Below are 21708 nucleotides of genomic sequence, written 5' to 3'. Positions count from 1 at the left end.
GTTGAGCTCTCTGTTTTAGCTACAGAGTGAGACATCTCACTTCTGTTCCATCTTTGTTGGGAGTCGCACATGTGCAGTAGCTAGGTAAGGACTACTAGCCAGTCAGAAGCAGAGTATGAGGGCGTGCCCTGACAGTAGCTAGGTAAGGACTACTAGCCAGTCAGAAGCAGAGTATGAGGGCGTGCCAGGCTAGCAGCTAGGTGAGCATTATAACGTGTTACAAAGTGTGTTTGTCTCTGAAGTAAAGGCTGGACTATAATAGAGCTGAACCAAAAAAAATCTTACTCTTTAACAAAAAGGTCGACCTCCTTAGCAATCCTTTCCATAATGTTGTCAGACACTATGAATATTAATCTGAGCCTGTCAGCGGCAAAACGAGCACTTTTGTGAAGGTAAATACAAGCTGGACAATTGCCCCATTAACTTACATTGTAGCTTGTTTCGCCGCTGCCGACTGCAGCGATCTCTCTTAATACTGGATCAATGTCAAAGACTGTTGTTCCCATCAGTCACTTAGACACAAAAGGGTCCAGGTTGAAAAAAAAAACGGTAGTTACCCTTTAACTGTCTGGCGAACTAAACTCGAGCTTCATTTATTCCAGTCTGGTGAGATGGTTGTAACTTTAAGCTCAGAATTACAGATTGGCCACCTTTTCCAGCTACTGCCCATTTAGTGTCACTCAGATCTCCTGCCTCTTTGAATTCGGAATGATAATCTTGTTCTCTTTGAAGAATTCAGCCTGCCAGTGTCACTCTGTTCTCCTAACTCCACGTTTGACTCCTCTTCTCGACACGAGAGAGAATAAAGTCTGACTGCTGAGAAGACCTCTGAAATGAGTTTCATTCTGTGCTTTTTCCAGGTGGGATGGAACCAAAGAAGTTGACCTACATCAAATCGAAAACACGATCCACTCCGAGCCAACAGAAAGAACAGACGAGACTTCAGCTTGCCAACTGTAAGACAATATGGAGCATTTTTATTTAAGACACATTTGGGTAAAACTTCAGGCAAAAAAAACAACAAGTTATAATCTGTGCACACTTATCATGTTTTTTTCATTTTTATTGTCTGACTTTATTATCCAGTGTTACACAGTTCTTGATAGGATTATAAAAATAGACTACTAATTATTTTCCGGTTATCACCTCTGAAAGTCAAAGTGACCTGTTCCATTAAAACAGACAATCTTCTGTATAATTAACTGGGACCTCCAGCCTTGTAAAATACAAAGGAACACTGTATTGAAAATTCACATGACAACTTTCCAAAAGACTTTTGGGAACTAAAAACAGGGTCACAATTTTGGGGACTGCCCATTGGTCCGACGGCCCGTTATCCCGAAAACGAAAGCCCACTGTTCCAAAAACTACGGTATTGTTTAAAAACTAAAAATTACAGTACCAGTACCAATACCAGTACTCTTAAAGTGACACCGATACCAATAGAGTACTTCATTTGAAACAATCCTTTCGCATTTAATGCATTTATTTTTTTATCACAGGCGTGTAGTGTTGCCATACTTTGGAACATTTTGTTGGCATCTCTGCACGCGAAACTGCCAACTCTATCTGCTTCGTGAAACATGACAAATTATATGAGAAGAACTGAGTGAATTGTGAAAAGTCTGTTTAATAAGTTAATTTACATTTACAAATGACACATGATGTGGCAAATAAAGTCTTCCACTGTTATCTACTGTTGGAGGAAACCCTCCGGTAACGCACTGCTAAATTTAAACATCTACTCCTAAAAAATCATTTAGGATTTTATACGACTCATGAACAGACACTAACTCAATCGGCAAACATGATTTAACATCATTCGGTATTAATTTTAGCTCCATGTAAAGTGAATAAACGTGATGTTTCCTAGATAATGCTCATCTGCCTTTATCTACTGAGTGAAAAATGATGCCATATTTAGCAGAAGAACTCAGTAATATAGTCAACATTATCATCATGTCTGATAACCAATAATGATGCACTTGAACATGAAACATGTCATTATATTTGGTTTGGCCTTCCGATTAGGCCACCTCCGTCGTCTTTTTCCCTCCTTAGTGTATTTTGATGTGCTTCTTAAAATATATGTATGTTTTGTGGTGTGACAATGCTGTGGTAAGGGCCCAGAGGTGTCAAGTAACGAAGTACAAATACTTCCTTACGTTACCTTACTTAATTAGAAATTTTGGGTATCTATACTTTACTGGAGTAATTATTTTACAGCAGACTTTTTACTTCTACTCCTTACATTTTCATGCAATTATCTGTACTTTCTACTCCTTACATTTTAAAAATAGCCTTGTTTCTCCTATTTCAGTTCGGCTTGTTTTCATTCTGGCTTGTCATCGTTCAAAAAAACACAAAAAAAACAAAAACCTATCCAGATAAATTGCGCCATCCGGATAGAGTGAATTTGATTGTGGTTGGATGAGAAGTATAAACATATTTTTCCGACACCCTATTGGTTTGTACGCGATCCATCGCACCTGCACATGACATACATCACGTGCTCCTCAGCGAGGAAATAGCAGACGTGTGTAGCCTAGTACGAAGATGTCCATGGCAGAGACTCAAGAGAACTCGAGCAAAATATCCCAACAGGTTGGTAGCCAGGAAAACCAGCCAACCCTTCTACATCCCTGGCCATACCTGGAAGAATTTTTCGAAATGGTTGGATGCAAAAACAACTCCTTTCGAATGCGCTGCAAGCTCTGCGCACCCAAGTACCACGAGCTAATTGTTTCCAAAACTCGCTATCTAATTTGAAAAAGAAATATTAAAAAAATACATATTTTTTTCCCATTACATTACTTTTACTTTTATACTTTACATAGTTTTGAAACCAGTACTTTTACACTTTTAATTGAGTAAAAAGCTTGAGTTGATACTTCAACTTCTACAGAAGTCTTTTTAAACCCTAGTATCTATACTTCTACCTGAGTAATGAATGTGAATACTTTTGACACCTCTGGGTAAGGGTCTGGTTAGATTCAGGCACAGGCTTTTGTTTTCGGGATAAAGGGCTGGCGGACTAATGGGCTTTCAGTTCAACTGGACATTTTTCAGACTATTGGAGTTTTGGAATAATGGGCCGTAGATTTTTAAAGCTATTTATTATTATTATTATTATTATTATTGCACCCTGAAGGGTTGAAAAAGTTGAAAAGTTGTTGAGCATTTCCACCTTTTTGTTTTATTTGATTTATTTTAAAAATGTTTAAAGACATTTAGAATCTTCTCCCCGTTGCTTTGTCAGACATACTCAAACTGTCAAAACTGTCACTGTAGCTGGAAGCTATAAAGCAACAATTTCACTTCACATTGTACAGTACATTGCTACACTTTCCTGTTAAACTCATTTCCATCCCCACTGAGCAGAAAGTAAGCTTAATGGTGGCAACTAAACACAAGACTAATACAAGTTTCCCAAACATAATTTGCATCTTACTACAGTACATTAACGCTGGCATTTACAATGTATGTGTGTGTGTGTGTGTGTGTGTGTGTGTGTGTGTGTGTGTGTGTGTGTGTGTGTGTGTATCATATAATATGCCAGGTTTGAGGCGGCACATGAGGCACCATCACACACACAAAATGCACATTAAGATTCTGTGTTGCCTTTGAGTCTAATGATTTTATTAAAACTATTTCTTTTTCAGAAAAACACTCATACAAGTGTTTAATACTCTGTACAACATTCTATCACATTCACACCACAGTTACAATCTATATACTATGTATCAGACCGGGTGTTAAGCAGCTGACTAAGGTGGGAAAGTGATGCAACCTCACATCAACGTGCAGTGCAGCAGGTTTCTTCAAATATCATCTCTGCCCAATGCAATCAGGTCACAAGTTGTCTCATTCTATTTGCATTTAAACCGCAGTTGCTCGTGCAGTATGACTGAAACTGATACATGTTTTATTGACTTCCAACAACACAATAATATTGAAATCACTATAAACTGTAGGTGCTCTGAAGTCAGCGGCAATAATTTCTGACTTTTCTTTGATTAATATTGGGTTATGTATGTGCAGGTTCTAGGCACAGATATGGAGGAATTGTATTGCAATATCCAATATCTCCTCTCTGGAAGAACTTCACAGCTCCCGCTGCCTCAAAAAGGCTAAAACCATCCTATAGGACTCATCACACCACAGTCACACACTGTTCAAACTACTGCCGTCAGGCAGGAGATACAGGTCCATGAAAACAAGAACAAACAGACTACAAAACAGCTTTTATCCAACAGCCATAAGTGCATTGAACAATGCTGCTAAAGTATAGTTCCCACCACTGATCTATGTCTATAGGGCTATGTGGAATTTTAAATTTTTTTTAGACACACCCATACAGGCATCCACGTTTAAAAAAAAATTTAAGTATGGGTGTGTCTCCTATGTGTTTTTAGCATTAATATATATGCAGTAGTAGCATTCTTTATTTATGTATTTATTTAGGCATATTTTAACTCATAGGTGTTTGGTACTTGACAAGGACTGCACTTAATTTCGTTGTATCTGTTACAATGGCAATAAAGATATTCTTCTTCTTCAATATGTTATTTAACCCGAAAACAAATAGATATTGCATTATATCGAAACCAATTCATAACAGTATTTGTTACTTTTCTTCATATTGCAGTGCTTCAGGATCTCACTTTGCTCTACATCTTCCATTTCAGAGTTTATGAAGCTGACTGAGTCAACCTCAAGCAAGGAATCAAGCAATGAGTTGGATTTGTCGCTCTAACACACATGGAGGATCCCTAAATCCCACAGTTTGGACACTGTGTCTCTGTATCAGGATGAAACGCTCAGAGCTGTGAGCTTGGCATTGTGGGCTTCCACCTGTGCTCAGTGTAGTGTTGAGATACAGAGTATCCTTTGAGGTGTAGTAATGAAACTTCTGGCAGCCATTTTGGAGGTCTGCAGCATATTGGCATCAGCTGTGAGCAGCTGCTTGAGTTTCTAAATGTACAACTCTGCTGTCTCACAGGAGTAAAACATTTTCTTTTTCCTCGCAGAAGTAACAATTTTACAAAGACATGAATGTGGCAGATTTTTTTGATTTGGTAATATCTGGTTAGCTACTGTAGCACTTCCATGGCTACCTTTAATCGTCACTATGTCAGTTGCACACAAGCTCATGCATTAAAGTTTTAAGCTAATGTTGGTGGCCAACAGCTGTATTTTGATACGACATAACCAAGCTTGTTAGCTAGCTAAGCTCAGTTGTATAAACGATATGCTTGGTGTTCACGTGGTTAAGTCGTGAGATCACCGCTGCAAGGCAACGGCAACATGGACGCCAAAAGGCTCTAACTAAGGCTAACAATTTAGCAAGCTAGCCAGCTGGTAACTGGCCACTGGGAATATCATTTTTTTCCTCAGACCTTTTATAAAATTACGAAAAAAAAACTATACAACTAAAATGAAATATATGAACTTACCATTCACCGAAAAATAAACTTCCATGACCTCTGGTATTTCTGAAAACATCAGTAAACATGTCATAACTCATGAACTTGAAGGTTTCAGAAAATTTCCACCTGCTGTACAAGGTTGTGAATCCCACAGACTCTTCGGTTGGTAAACCCGACCACATTTAAAGGCAGCAAAAGCCCCAACATCGCCTTAGGAACGTGTTAGCAAACAACGCCCTAGTTTCATATCCAGCAGACACAGAGCAACATTAGCATCCCATTTGATTGTCTCTGGCAACTTTAGAAATCTAATATTTAAAGTACAATAGGGTGACCAGATTTCCCGGGACTAAAACCGGGACACTTTGCGCGTGACCGTAGTGCTCGTGCACGCACACGCTTTTTAACGTGAACATGTGCCAGCCCAGGTCAGACATAGACACTGACAGATTAGACACAATTTTGCCAACAGCAAACATAGACCTACTGCTCACAACATAATGGGGTATTTTAGTTAATATTCATGAATTTCCTTGGTATGTAGCCTACATATCTAAGAAATAATATTAAAAGACATTGAGTGAGTTTCGTGTGGAACCAACTTTATTTTTCAGAATTAAAGCATTCTTTTGGAAAATGCACCCACTGAACTTGTGAAAAACTTTGTGAAAAGATATTTTTCATTGCATGGCACTAAACGAATTATTTGGAACTGCTGCCACAGGCTTGAACTAAAGTTATGGTAGCACTTTACGGTAAGGGTACGTGAATTATGAATTCATGCATGAATTAATTCATGATTTGTGCATTACTTTATTCCTTTATATCTTATGAATCATCAGGAATTGACATGAGTTCATAGCCTCTCATTCATGACCTCATGCATGAACAACACATCAACTAAAGCATTAGGTAAGGTGGGTACATCATTATGCTCAAGTTGTGTTCAAATCATTTTTTTTGCAGAAAAATAAACAATCATGATCATGCTTAATAATTCATAACGATGTGCCCACATACCTAATGCTTTAGTTGTGTTGTTCATATATATATGTATGAGGTCACGAATGACAGACTATGAACACGTCAATTCCTGATGATTCATGGGATATTAAGGAATGCAGTAACACATAAATCATTAATTACATAATGCATAATAATACATAGGCCTACATCAATTAATTCATGCATGAATTCATGATAATTCATGTACCCTTACCGTAAAATGTTACCAGTGTTATTCAAACCAACAACACACACACACACACACACACACACACACAAATGTAATCTCATTTGATGGAGCAGATGCTTCCCCATTGGAAACATTCATTCCGTATACAGTATTTGTTAGAGGAGTGAATTTGCTCAAGAATCAATTTGTTGGCTGAAAGCCTACTGTGAAATTGCACACAGGTGTCAGCAAAATTGGCCCATGTGACGAGTAGCGTCTTTAAGGTGGGAATGGTCATACGGTTCCTCTCATCAGTCCATGTGTTGTTCATGAGTGAAAAGATCCGCTCAGTGGGAGCATTTGTGCCCGGTAGACACATGGCGAACTGACAAAGGCGACCTACATGGAGGTACTGGTTAAAACGAGACAGATAAGAAGAGGCATTGCGACAATGTTTACAAATATACATTGTAACGCTGGCTGCACAGATTATGCAGACGCAGAGCGCTACGATTGACTGACACACACACATACACACACATTGTTAAAATCATACGCTGGATGCTTTATTAGTCTTTAATTAATGATTGGGCTATAATAAGACCACGTTGGCTATGTAATCGCTGACAACCGGGACAATTTCATAGTGGTTGGTGTAAACCGGGACATTTTAGCGTCCCAACAGGCTTTTGTCAGGACTCGGGACACGCAACTCAGAATCGGGACTGTCCCGGTCAAACCGGGATGTCTGGTCACCCTAAAGTACAATATTCTCTTTTTACTCTTAAGAAACGGTTTTGCGTCTTTAGCTTGCTAGCTGTTTGTTTGTTAACATGAACCAGCCACTTAGTAGCGTTGTCATTTGGCGCGGGCAGTTAGCAGTTAGCAGTTAGCAGTTAGCGTACGGCATTACAACCAAAACAATGAGCCAGAAGAAAGCGTAACTTGATTCCATTATATTTTCAAGAATATTGATCAATGCAGGTTTGAACATTTAACTAACTTGTTACAAGCACAACTGATTGACCACCAGACCTCCATTATGGCACCAGCTATGGTCACTTTTGGAGATTAATGTTGCAAATTAAAGTCTCCACTAAAATCCTGCTGAACAAAGATTATTTAGCCACATTCATTTGCATTTTCCGGCCATGTATGTCCATGTTAGTAAATGTTTATGTGAAGATCTAATTCTACTTTAGATCAAATACATATCTAAGCAAAACATATGTCAGTAATTTATTTTCAGATGGAACCTTATAAACTCAAGATTACAAACTATGACTTCCGTCCTGAAGGCATTTTATGTACAGCACTAACTACTGATTGCCATTCATGAGCTCTATACCTGACTGAGTAATGTGATTCTTTAAAGTGTGCACTATCTTGTTGGAAAGTTTTTTTATTGTCACAATGTTAATATCATCTTGCATGCAACCACCTTCTGGCTTATTCTAACCGCAGACACATGAATCTGATATTCAATATATGAAGAGTTTCATCACAAGAGGTGAAAAATACTGATGTGTGAAACTTGATGTGCACTGCTCAGTATCTATGATGTATGTCAGAAAATATGTCATTGCTTCAGCAAAGGTCTTTTAAAATATCATCCACAGTGAGTGTGAAATGATTTTGGAAAAGTGACACAGTGCACATCACACCTTGTAATGAAACTCTTCACATGTGAACTACATTCTGTATTTTTTACATGTTTCCACAGTTATGACATCAAGACAAAGCAGTGAGTTTTGCATGTAATCGTAGTTATAAAGCACCTAGTAGGCACATTGTGGACGTAGTTGTGCTAGCTCAGGGAAAATACCATTTATTGTCTCTGATAGATGCTGTGGATTTAATAACTAAACCTCACTGTCCCAACCATTTCATTGCAGCCAGTGAACACCACATTTCACTGTAATGGTTTAAGGATATTACCTGAACTCAGTATTTTCCTCTTGTCAGTTTTTGTCTGTACATTTAACTGTATAATATCTCACCAGTTTCTCTCTCTATTTATGTATGCCGTATCCTTTATAGTAATGTTTTGGTGTTTTGAATGCATCCCGACATATTTGACAGTTTTTGCTGCTTTTCGACGTTCCCCCCCCTCACACCTTTGTCAGCTTCCTGCCTTCATGTGTAGATATTTTCCAAAATGTGTATCGCCAGAACCAGGGTCCGAAATGAACACCAGTCACGTGCCAAATGCAGGAACAAAATGTTAGTTTGGCGAGTAAATCTCAGAGGGATTTCCGACTCGGGAAAGTCAAAGAACCTTACACTACCCCGACCAAAGCTGACCTCAAAATCCAAGGTGGCTGCTCCGTGCATCAACAGCAGTGAAGCTGTAGTAATATACAATTTATTAGCACTCCTGTCTTATTGTTGTCAAATTAAACCGGTCGTACACACGGTACTGTCCACCATCTTTTATCTGTGGACATGTTGTTAGGAAGTTTGTATGCACAAACTCAACTGGTATTGCTAACAATGGCTAACCTGGCTAGAGCAAACCCCACTGTGAAAGGTTATTCTGACTTGTTGTACTGTAGCTCCGGCTTCCGACTTCCGAAATAAATGGAACGCACTATTAATTAGCCAGTATGTGGCTACTTTTGGCAGGAGTCAGCCAGCCTTCCAAAAGAAAGCACGATGAAAACGGAGGGTTACAAAAAAAATGGTAAAAGGAGTGAAGAAGAAGCTTGGTCAACGGATTTTTTTTAAATCTAACATTACCCTGCCAACTTGGCCGGTGGGTCAGAAGGTTAATTTCGGACACTGCAAACACTGCTTTGAGCTAATCACATATACAGGAAATGAATGCAACTGAATCTACATATCACACTTTTCATGGTGACTATAGCCATATTCTTTTGAAACACTAGTTTACACTTTCACGTGACGTAGAACTCTGGAGCACTGTAATGTTGCACAATATCATAAGTCATCTTACTGTATTTACCTCCTCTTTACTTACTACATCTTTACTCACTTGCTACATGTATCTGTTGAAGGTAATATTTGTAAACTTAAAGTGGTGTTCATGCCAATAGCAACACACAGGTTAAATAAATGAAATATGTAGCATGCACAGGTGAGGCGAGGTGTTAATGGATCAGGGAACAGATTTGCTGTACTGATACGGGTAGATGGAGCATGGCGTCTGTGTTTTTAAAATGGCTCACATAATGAAGAGCCTCACGCTTACAAGAGTATTGTATTTTTCTAACATTTACTCCAATGCCCTGTATTTGTACTCCGCACTAATGAGTGTAATTTACCATTTATTGCACATATTGTTACTCACTATTACAGTAATTTTCCCTCTAAATGTTTTTTTTTTCAGAACCCAATAATAACTGATGTTATCGTGTGACAGTCACCTTAGCAGTACAAATTGTATATTCTTTGTTTTATGTAAAAAAAACAAAGTAAAAATAAACTATTTCAATACTTATACAACATTAAGGATGCTGCCTTGTGGTTTGTTCTTTTTGACTGAATTCTAACGCACATTCCTTTCAACGGCACTCATTTTTTGACACGCAATGAACACATGCACGTTCTGAGATTTGGGCCTCGGGCCGCTCCGTAGTTTGGGAAATCAGGAAGCGATGCAGCAGTAACGCTGTGGATAGCTAGCAGAAACTAAGCTCCTTGTGCAGAAATGGATAAAGAAAAGGCTCTTTTAAATGGAAAGTTGAGTTTCAAAGCCCTTCCAGATGGTTCTCTCCAACCATGTGGGAGGGGCTTAGGAGACCGTTGAAAGGGGGGGGGGGGGGGACTCAGAAGTTGTCGATGTTCAAATTTTTTGGCTAAGTCCTGGATCTTCACAATCCTACCTACAGCACCTTTAATTGGTGAATAATTGTGAGTTAACATTGACAATCATGCAATCAAATATTTTAATCAATGACAGCCCTACTGAATTCATGTGGCTATAAAAAGCTCCAATGTGATTTTATGCTAACAGGGGAGAACCTGGCTTGAGTTTCCTCCCAGCTCGAGAGTCCACTTCAGACTCCAGCCCATTTTCTGTGCTTGCCAGTATGAAAGATGAAGGCGCCAGAGCAGTGGGTCCAACTTACTTTTCAAACTTTGTGACAACAAGTGTTGTTTTTTTAATTAAATTCACAGTTAACAATTTGCGGAATACCAACGAACATGCATGGGCACTGGACCAGGGTTTCTAAAACTGGAAGCAAACTCCTGCTGAGCTGCCAATCAGTGTTGTCAGTTGAAAACTAAAGTGAAAAAACAAACACAAATGAAAATGAGGGCTGGTTTGCTAGATAGCACCAAGGTTCCAATAATCCTGAAGAAAAAAAACGGGGGAAGAACCAGAACTAATTTGGTGGGAAAGCAGAAAAAGAGGACTTTGCTTGACTGCTTTATCTTTGATTGGTGTTATTTCTTAGCCTGGAAATCCAGACCCAAATCCAAAAGATTAAGGGTTTGGCAATGAGTAATGAAAATGGCCCAACTCGAGGGGCAGCACCAAGCATGCATTTGAAAATCTCACTGCACGCAGTTGGATAACACTACCACCAATCACAACAATACATGGGGTGACGTATCCAGAGCACCGATGTGATTGGTGCAGCTCGGCTACAAGGCCATAGTTAATGAGCATCATTACTGAATGCCAGAGTGACTCGCTGAGCAAATTCAGTAATCCTCTATAAAATAAAGATTAGTGTCTGCAGGTCTTCACTTCAGTCGCCAACACGTTCCATCAATGAGCCAGGGCAAATCATTGCTTATCAACATTTTCATCAACTCAGATCTTCTCCCATCTGGACCATGGTGGCTGAACAGTCAGAGAACAATGTTCAGAGATGTTATTAAGTAACAAAAATCAACCGGAACTACCGGAAATAGGATTTTGGAAATGTCCCCCCCCCCATCCCCAGTGGAAATCAGGCTCTTGACCTTGATGACAACAGAGACACTTTTAACCCTTGCGTTGTCCTCGGGTCAAATTTGACCCGTTTTCAAATTTTTTTTTATATCAGAAATATGGGGGTCTTTCAACCAAACTGTCCAGAAATAACGTGGATGCATGCATGTAAGTTGTAATGGAACCCATACAACATTCTTTGCATGTAATATTAATGATTACTTCCATTGAATTTTGGGTGTTTTATTCAATTTTATAGCATTTGAAAAATAAAATGGTTTTAAAACAGTATCCAGTCTGTGACTCACTGAACATCCTCTGATCTTAACTATTAATCAAAATAATTCATATTTTTAGCTTTTTTTAAACCCAAAAATTAAGTATAATGTCATTTAAATTAGCTTGATTGAACATGAATTTTAAAAAAAAGCGTCACCATGTCCACCATGAACAACAGGTTCATGGTGGACGGGGAGACAACACAAGGGTTAAATATTGTCCTAACAGCAAGTGAGGTGAGGCAAACAGCCTCTGTCCAAGTATCAAGGTTCCTGTACCCTTGTGCAGTTTGAGCTGTCAGAGTAAATGCTTTCAGACCTGGAGTCTTACTGTCTTTTACCATAATGACTTCCTTTGGATTTATAGACACTAATTCAATAACAAAGCACGCATTATGATCCTTTTCCAAAGACAAAAAAGTCTCATATTTCACTTAGAAATTGAGTTCACTTTGGACATTTTGTTCAAAAAGCTTACTTCCACTTTTAGGATGTTGGACACATTGTGTATGCAGGTAGGCCTTTCTTCTAATCTGATGGTCAGTCATACTTGATTAGTGTTGCTGTTAAAAGGCTCTGTGCATAATGCCTCCCAGTGTGCCATCACTCATGTTATGACACTCTTACTCAGAAGCTGACATAGAGAGAAAATACAGCTGGTGCACATTTAGCTAAACTCTCCTAAATGCAGTGTTGCTCTCACTGCTGAGGCCTGAATAAGAATGTGTGTCATTCTAATGCATGAAACAAAAAAACACTTATATTATAAATTTGAACCAGTCAGTTGGAACATTTCTCTCCGTAATCTGACAGCTGCAATAGCTGCCCATTATGTCTTTTACTTTCATACCAGCTAGGGTTCACTATAATTGTCTTTCTGGGCATCTCATTTCAGAGTAAAAAGTGTCCTGTTGGATGTTGTAAATCTTCTAATTGCCTCAAATTGAACGTGAATTACCGTTAGCTAATTTAAAGTATGATCAAAGTAGGGATTCATAACATGAGGTGTGTCTTAAGTGTAATTATCCAAGTAAGTTCCAATTAAGCTGATGAAATCACGGTCAACTTCTCCACAGCCCCTAATGCAGCGCTGCAGGCTGTTCTCACCATTCGTACATGTAGCTACGAAAAGTCATGCACTGTAATTCATATGTATTCCATGTATTTATTACTGTCAGCGCCATATTGACTCCTGCTTTATAAGACCGCTCAGGTCCGTGTAGGGAGGAGGTTGGGGTGGATGTTTGGGTACTAAAACACGGGGCTTTCAAGCCGGGGAGCAGAGTTCATTTCCCAGAAGAAGTGAAGGGGAAAACACAATTTATTTCACTCAGGAAACCACTAACCCCTAATCCTAGTGAATGAATGAATGAATGAATGATATTTTATTAACGTGTCATGACACTAAGTGGCCCATCCTGCACAGAATTACATGACACCAATACAAAAGTAATTTCATCCACAGCTTCCGGTCCAATGTCCACACACAACATACTCTACTTTGCACAAAATAAAGAATAAAGAAAACAGGTTGCAGCAGCCACAACACAATAGTGTAACCCATAAATTGTCCAACTAGAGCTAAAAAATTCATACATAAAGCAAAACTACTGCCACAGAAAAATAAAGTAGTGCTACTTAAGGGGAATGGTGTTTTAATCCAAACTACAAACTTTTTTTCTTATCTTAACTAGTCGTTTTGGTGCCTAAACTTAACTGTCATTGCCGCATGACGGTCACCTTTTGTCGGCTAAACTCAACTGCAACAGCCTCTGAACCTCACGGTGCTCTGTATCTGGTTCACAGTCACCTTTCCTAGCCACATTTAACTGTTAAGACTGCTAAGGGTTAGGGTTAGGGTTAGGGTTAGGGTTACCGGTCGCTGTCATTTTGTGGGATATGATTCATGAGAATGCGTTGTGCGCTAACATAATGTTAGATCCACTCATTTAAACAGGCTGATCATGACAACTGGCAATGAAACTGTTGGGAGTTTCTGCAGAGGATTGAAACAGACTCAAATCTGCTCCTCTTGGGACTGCTTAAACCTACATTGTGTAATTTTTTGAGTTGATTCTTCGCAAAAATCCCTTTGTTCTTTCACAAATATGTGCTCATTCATGTGTAATTACTTCCACCAACTAATCAAAGTATTCTCGTAAGCGTAGAATCTGACATTCAGAATCATTCAGAATACATACGAGCGACTCGCTCGAATGTCGGCAGCCATGTAGCGCCTCCATCTTTAAATACATTAGCCAAAGAGGGACATACCTCCGCATTTCGCCCTCTTACACCTATTGGCACCGTGACAAATGCCAGGGGGAGATTACTCGCCAGGGAAGCGAAAAAGAGAATTAAAACGACAACGCGACAGGCATAGCAACAAGACCAAAGTTAATATTGGAGTGGCTAGAACAGCTGCGTGTAATCGATGGAGATACTAAGAGCTATTTTTGGGTTCGGCCAACGTAGAAGGAAGGGCTAGAAAGTAATATTCAGTTGGTTGTCATATACAATTTTACCACTAGATGGGAGAAATTCTTACACAATGTAGCTTTAAAGGGGTGATAGAATGCAAAACCGAGTTTACCTTGTCATAGCTGAATTACAACAGTTTGGTGGGTAAAATAGGACATACATAGAACCTCAAAGTCTTCTGAATCTAGGTTGCACAGATCTCCAAAATTGTATACATTGTTCGTCTGCTATTCCAACCCGTTCTCATTCCGAACTCGTAAAATAAGGACGTTTGGACAGTGGCTGTCAGCGTCTGATGTGACGAAAAAGGCGTCTTTCAGCGTGTTTGTGTAACGCACTGGGGAGAGCAGCAGTTAGATAGGATTTAGCGAGTAGTATGTAAGGGCGAATTTCCGCGTATGGCGGTTGGTTGGGGTGGTGGATGGGTCAAACAAACACAGGACTTTCACCCAGGAGAGCGGGGTTCGCATCCCGCTTGTCACGCTTGCTATAGTTGCTTTTTATTTTCCTCCCGCGTGTCACAGAACCGTACGCCCACCCACGACCCTTTCCTAAACCCAACCATCCCGTTCTTCCCGCGTGTCACGGAACCATAAGCCCACCCACGACCTTTTCCTTAACATAGCTGCGTCAAAAGGGACGGCAATAGTCCCGACCAAGCACGTTTACTTATAGCGCTAAAGGAGACTTTTAGCGTCAATAAGAACGACAAAGGCACCTGACCAAGCGTCCGTATTTTACGAGATGAGTGTGAGAACCTGTTGGCTATTCCATCACTAAATTCACTTCTGAGACTTTTTTAAAGCGAGAACTCAACTATGTAGAGCTCAAATCTGGGCCGTTTTACGAAAATTGATAGAGACGCGGTGTGCACAGAGAGGAGGGTGTGTGTGTGTGTGTGTGTGTGTGTGTGTGTGTGTATGTGGTGGCGGGAGGGCCATGGAGACGCGGTGTGCACAGAGCGGAGGATGTGTGTGTGTGTGTGTGTGTGTGTGTGTGTGTGTGTGTGTGTGTGTGTGTGAACCAACCAATCAGCGCGCAGCTCATCTAGGAAAATAAGTATTTGAACACCCTGCTATTTTGCAAGTTCTCCCACTTAGAAATCATGGAGGGGTCTGAAATTGTCATCATAGGTGCATGTCCACTGTGAGAGACATAAAAAAAAAAATCCAGAAATCACAATATATGATTTTTTAACTATTTATTTGTATGATACAGCTGCAAATAAGTATTTGAACACCTGAGAAAATCAATGTTAATATTTGGTACAGTAGCCTTTGTTTGCAATTACAGAGGTCAAACGTTTCCTGTAGTTTTTCACCAGGTTTGCACACACTGCAGGAGGGATTTTGGCCCACTCCTCCACACAGATCTTCTCTAGATCAGTCAGGTTTCTGGGCTGTCGCTGAGAAACACGGAGTTTGAGCTCCCTCCAAAGATTCTCTATTGGGTTTAGGTCTGGAGACTGGCTAGGCCACGCCAGAACCTTGATATGCTTCTTACAGAGCCACTCCTTGGTTCTCCTGGCTGTGTGCTTCGGGTCATTGTCATGTTGGAAGACCCAGCCTCGACCCATCTTCAATGCTCTAACTGAGGGAAGGAGGTTGTTCCCCAAAATCTCGCAATACATGGCCCCGGTCATCCTCTCCTTAATACAGTGCAGTCGCCCTGTCCCATGTGCAGAAAAACACCCCCAAAGCATGATGCTACCACCCCCATGCTTCACAGTAGGGATGGTGTTCTTGGGATGGTACTCATCATTCTTCTTCCTCCAAACACGGTTAGTGGAATTATGACCAAAAAGTTCTATTTTGGTCTCATCTGAACACATGACTTTCTCCCATGACTCCTCTGGATCATCCAAATGGTCATTGGCAAACTTAAGACGGGCCTTGACATGTGCTGGTTTAAGCAGGGGAACCTTCCGTGCCATGCATGATTTCAAACCATGACGTCTTAGTGTATTACCAACAGTAACCTTGGAAACGGTGGTCCCAGCTCTTTTCAGGTCATTGACCAGCTCCTCCCGTGTAGTTCTGGGCTGATTTCTCACCTTTCTTAGGATCACTGAGACCCCACGAGGTGAGATCTTGCATGGAGCCCCAGTCCGAGGGAGATTGACAGTCATGTTTAGCTTCTTCCATTTTCTAATGATTGCTCCAACAGTGGACCTTTTTTCACCAAGCTGCTTGGCAATTTCCCCGTAGCCCTTTCCAGCCTTGTGGAGGTGTACAATTTTGTCTCTAGTGTCTTTGGACAGCTCTTTGGTCTTGGCCATGTTAGTAGTTGGATTCTTACTGATTGTATGGGGTGGACAGGTGTCTTTATGCAGCTAAAGAAAAAAATACTTATTTGCTGTATCATACAAATAAATAGTTAAAAAATCATATATTGTGATTTCTGGATTTTTTTTTTTAGATTATGTCTCTCACAGTGAACATGCACCTACGATGACAATTTCAGACCCCTCCATGATTTCTAAGTGGGAGAACTTGCAAAATAGCAGGGTGTTCAAATACTTATTTTCCTCACTGTAAATATTCATGAGCATACCATATAAGGTAGAAAACCTGTCATTTCATTCAGGTCTATTTCACAGGGTTGCATTAGGGCCCACAGAACAGCACCCGGGCCATTTTCAGCCCAACCAATGTTACATACCCTATTAGGAGACCTTAAGGAACAGTGTGAAATACCCTATATAATCATTCTATCACCCCTTTAACAATGACAAAGCATAACGTGCCCCCTCCTTTGCTGCAGTTCATAAGTTTGCCCTCATCTGGGTTCGTTTTGACATCCTCTGACTCTTTATGCAGCAGTGTGCCCGGAGGTGTGGTAAAGGCATACACAGTATAAATGAGTTTGTGGTCTGGAAAGAACAGGTTGATACTGCATGGTGTCGGGCTCAGCGCTGAGGATGACAGTCGTGAAGGTTTCAGCCCTGTATGAAATATTAGTCCACGCTGTACAGCACTGAAGAGACTAATCCATCTTTTGAATTTGTGAAAGAGTATCCAACCGTTCCCCCCCCCCCCCCCAGGGTTGAAGACAGTGTTATTAGTTTTTGAAAAGTGCCTCACTTCACACAGCCTTATCGTCGAGCCTTTTGTGCTGTGCTGAACCCGAGAGCTCTCTGTTTACCTCTGACTTATGAGGCATTTCACTGCCTGCAATATTTTCCTCAGGCGCATGTTATTTTAAGTCTTGGTTTATGATGTTTTCATGAAAAGTAGCTGTTAAGAGGTCCCGCGATGAAACTGTTTATTGCCATTAAGACATCAGGACTATCAAACCTATGTCATGTTAACAGAAAACTTTTGTCCAATCAGGAAACTATGGATGATTTGTCTGAAAGGTCCTTGCACGCACGTCATGCAGTTAAGATGTATTGCCTTTCATGGACAAAATGTCTCATACTTTGTCTCTCTGTCACAGTCAAGGCTCTTCTCATTTCTTTTTTTTTTTTGTCTCCTCATCTCCTCTCTCCTGCCTGAGACCCAGAAATCCATCTCAGCGTGTCATCTAGAAGGACGTCACAATTCCTAAAATGCTCTTCGAGGAGAGAGGAGCGAGGAGAGAGGCTTGCGGGAGGAGCTGCGACCGAGGATGCACAGATGTATCTCTATCTAAGTCTTTTTGGAGCCAGTGATGTTTAAAAGGGGCGACACAAAAGACACAAAGCTGGAATATACAGACCATGGCAGCTGTGCAACAAGTCCGCCAAACCATAAGACGATATAGGTCATTTGTTCCTACCCTCTAATATGGCCCACAAGAGCATTTCATAAATCAGCACCCATAGTGGTGTCAGGAAACCTGACCTCATATCTACATAAACACAGAATGTAGCAGTCGTGGTTTTAAACATGTCACACGTCATCTTCAAACCCCGTGTAGCTGCTGCTCTCCCTGGTGCGTTCTACAAACACACCGAAGGGCATCACTTTTGACGCTGACAGCCGCTGCCCAAACGTCCGTATTTTACGAGTTCGGAGTGAGAACGGGTTGGTTTAGGCACAAAAACTACTTAGTAAGTTTAGAAAAAGATTGTGGTTTGGGTTCAAATTAGACCTTACTTCACTTCTGGTCACGCACGTGACGCATAACTGTATGTTTAAAACTAACATGACTACTGTTAGCAATGTGGCGACGACGTACATTGAGCACATTGAGCTCAGGCTCCTTCACAGGAGGGGTAGAGTAGGAGCAGCGGGGCAAGGAGGCATCTCATTGGTTCTTTCCAAGCAGACCGTGAGGCAGTGATTGGTGGGCGTTTTGTTTTTTTTGACAGGATTTCAGCAGCAGCTACAGATAACGGATCTTTTTCGCTCCTTTTTCGGAGCCCATAAGTTATTTATTTCTGTCGGGGTGTAAATACCATTTCAAACAATATATTAATGGTCCCATGGCATGAAAATTTCACTTTATGAGGTTTTTTAACATTAATATGCGTTCCCCCAGCCTGCCTCCCCCAGTGGCTAGAAATGGTGATAGGTGTAAACCGAGCCCTGGGTATCCTGCTCTGACTTTGAGAAAATGAAAGCTCAGATGGGCCGATCTGGAATCTTCCCTTTATGACATCATAAGGGGAAAGGTTACCTCCCCTTTCTCTGCTTTGCCTGCCCAGAGAATTTGGCCGGCCCATGAGAAAGAGAGAGACATCATGGCTTTCAAACGAGCAAAGTGGCAGTTGGTCAAGGCCACACCCCCACTTGCCCCCCCCCCTCTCCTCCTCAATAGCATTTAAAGCTACAGACACAGAAATGGCACATCCTAAGGAAAGCTCATTGTGGGACTGGCTCTAGTGGCTGTAATTCTGCACCAAGGCTGAATTTCAGGAAAGAGACTTCAGATACAGTATTAGGGGACCACTAAGGCCTATATAAAAGAGACTTCAGATACAGTATTAGGGGACCACTAAGGTCTATATAAAAGAGACTTCAGATACAGTATTAGAGGACCACTAAGGTCTATATAAAAGAGACTTCAGATACAGTATTAGAGGACCACTAAGGTCTATATAAAAGAGACTTCAGATACAGTATTAGAGGACCACTAAGGCCTATATAAAAGAGACTTCAGATACAGTATTAGGAGACCACTAAGGCCTATATAAAAGAGACTTCAGATACAGTATTAGGGGACCACTAAGGTCTATATAAAAGAGACTTCAGATACAGTATTAGGGGACCACTAAGGCCTATATAAAAGAGACTTCAGATACAGTATTAGGGGACCACTAAGGTCTATATAAAAGAGACTTCAGATACAGTATTAGAGGACCACTAAGGTCTATATAAAAGAGACATCAGATACAGTATTAGGGGACCACTAAGGTCTATATAAAAGAGACTTCAGATACAGTATTAGAGGACCACTAAGGCCTATATAAAAGAGACTTCAGATACAGTATTAGGGGACCACTAAGGTCTATATAAAAGAGACTTCAGATACAGTATTAGGGGACCACTAAGGTCTATATAAAAGAGACTTCAGATACAGTATTAGGGGACCACTAAGGTCTATATAAAAGAGACTTCAGATACAGTATTAGAGGACCACTAAGGCCTACATAAAAGCATCCAAAGAGCACCATGTCATGGGACCTTTAAAAAGTGTTAAAGTTGGATACGGTTAATAAAAAGGCGAACTTTAATTGCAGGTCAGTGACAGGATGTAACCAACAGTCTCCTGCTTTAAAATCTAACTAACTACACGCCCATCCACCACCTATTCCTCCACACGCTGACTTCAGGGAGCCCTGCTACATGAACAGCACACTACTTCCTGCTTTGGCACTGAATCTAAATCAGTGAGAGGCAGACTCATCTAATATGGAGGGAATTCTAAAGGATACTGAGCTGGATTTAAAGGATGAGGTTGGTAATGTTATATCCTTTTCTTAGTGTCAACAAATCCCATAAAGAAGCCCAAACCAACAATGGATATGTCCTGGGGATTGGTTGAAGTAAAACATAAACACACAGCAGTCTTATCCTTTAGGGTTGTTTTGGTGTGCTGCTTGATTGGGGTTTATCAGGTCAAATACAAGTTATATTGTGTGTGGTGGTCCTATAGATTTATACAGTATGTCACATAAACATACACCATCATTGTTCTGATCTTCACTTCATGTCATAATATCATCATTCATTAATATTGTAATGGTTTGAAGTCTACACTCTGTGTTGTTACGTAAACTTTGGGAGCATCTCTAACAGAGTCGGAGCCAGACGTAAAGATTGAGGGCTCAGCCCAAACCTAGGGGGGTCGGGGGGGCGTGCTCCATTCAACAACTATATGAACTATTTGCTCAAGCCATTTGAGATAATAGAATGCCTAATAATGTGTACATCATTTGGGGAAAACATGATAGTTGCCAAGGAAAAGAATTATCCTGTAGAGCTGACATCCTGTTTGATATCTAACTGTTCTCCAACTGTCTTCATCATCATCAAACCAGAACACAACAAATTGTCTGATGTTTCTGTTTTTAAGTTGCATGACGTAGATAGGGTGAGAATTCGGCGTAAACAGCATTACTAATTTTGATACCTTTATTTATAGTAGAGTTCACAGAATGAATATCGATATTTCCCCAGTAACAGAACTTTTGCTCCATTGATTTGCCGGTCCAGTCAGAGAGACTGAGTGGAAATGACACAAAGTTGGGGGCTGGAGATAAAGCTGAAGCATGGTAATGAAGTGATGTCATTACTAAAACTCTGATTGGGGACTTTGGAGGTGAAAGCACTGAATCTGTCTTGTCAGTTTATGGTCTAATTTCTGTAAAATGATGAGCTATAAATAAAGCAAATAAAAAGCTGGAGTTATTTGGCTGTATAAGACAGATTTAGGTCGGTCAGAGGAGCACAACTGAATACCAGTTAGCCTCTTTATGACTCTTTCTGAGACTTTATTGATCCTGATGGTGAAATCAGTGCGTTGCAGCAGCAAATCTAATGGGATGCAACATGACATAATATAAACTTCCCATAGTAAAAAACAACATAATACTATAAAGTGCCCATAGTAATAATAACATAATACTATATAGTGCCCATAGTAATAATGTATATAATAATAATATATAATGGTCCTGCTCTCTGGAACAAGATGCCTGATGACCTGAGGTCCATCACAACTGTGTCCACATTCAAACGCAAACTCAAAACCTGTGTGTGTGTGTGTGTGTGTGTGTGTGTGTGTGTGTGTGTGTGTGTGTGTGTGTGTGCGTGCGCGCGCGCGTGCGAGAATTTGTATGGCCACACAACTTGTTTTTGTTGATTGTCTTGTTGTGTTTTAGCGTATAATATTGTATTCTTATGTCTATTCATGCTTTGTTTTAAACGTGTATGCTGTTTTTTTTTTAATGTAAATCACTTGGGGTTTAGTAATGAAAGGTGCTATAGAAATTGCCATCGACATTGACAACAATAA

At 40.4% G+C, this 21708-nt stretch overlaps 1 protein-coding gene across 7 annotated transcripts in view; it reads left to right on the top strand.

Annotated features, from left to right (window-relative positions):
• The window catches only part of LOC116043209 (nck-associated protein 5-like), a 100566-nt gene extending 94763 nt beyond the window's left edge, over positions 1 to 5803 (top strand). For 3 of the 7 annotated variants that reach the window (XM_036004038.1, XM_036004039.1, XM_031289776.2), the window contains one exon: positions 861 to 1552. In XM_036004038.1, the coding sequence (XP_035859931.1) occupies positions 861 to 985 (125 nt within the window). In that variant the 3' untranslated portion in view covers positions 986 to 1552. Of the gene's footprint in view, positions 1 to 860; positions 1553 to 4688 lie in introns of those variants that run through there. The other 4 variants (XM_031289774.2, XM_031289777.2, XM_036004040.1 and 1 more) reach the window with 3 other exon arrangements.
• Positions 5804 to 21708: the final 15905 nt, after the last annotated feature.

This window comes from Sander lucioperca, chromosome 8 (genome assembly GCF_008315115.2).
Source record: "Sander lucioperca isolate FBNREF2018 chromosome 8, SLUC_FBN_1.2, whole genome shotgun sequence".
NCBI classification, from domain to species: domain Eukaryota; kingdom Metazoa; phylum Chordata; class Actinopteri; order Perciformes; family Percidae; genus Sander; species Sander lucioperca.
Note: the sequence above shows the minus strand (reverse complement) of the source record. Positions and strands in the feature narration are given on the sequence as shown.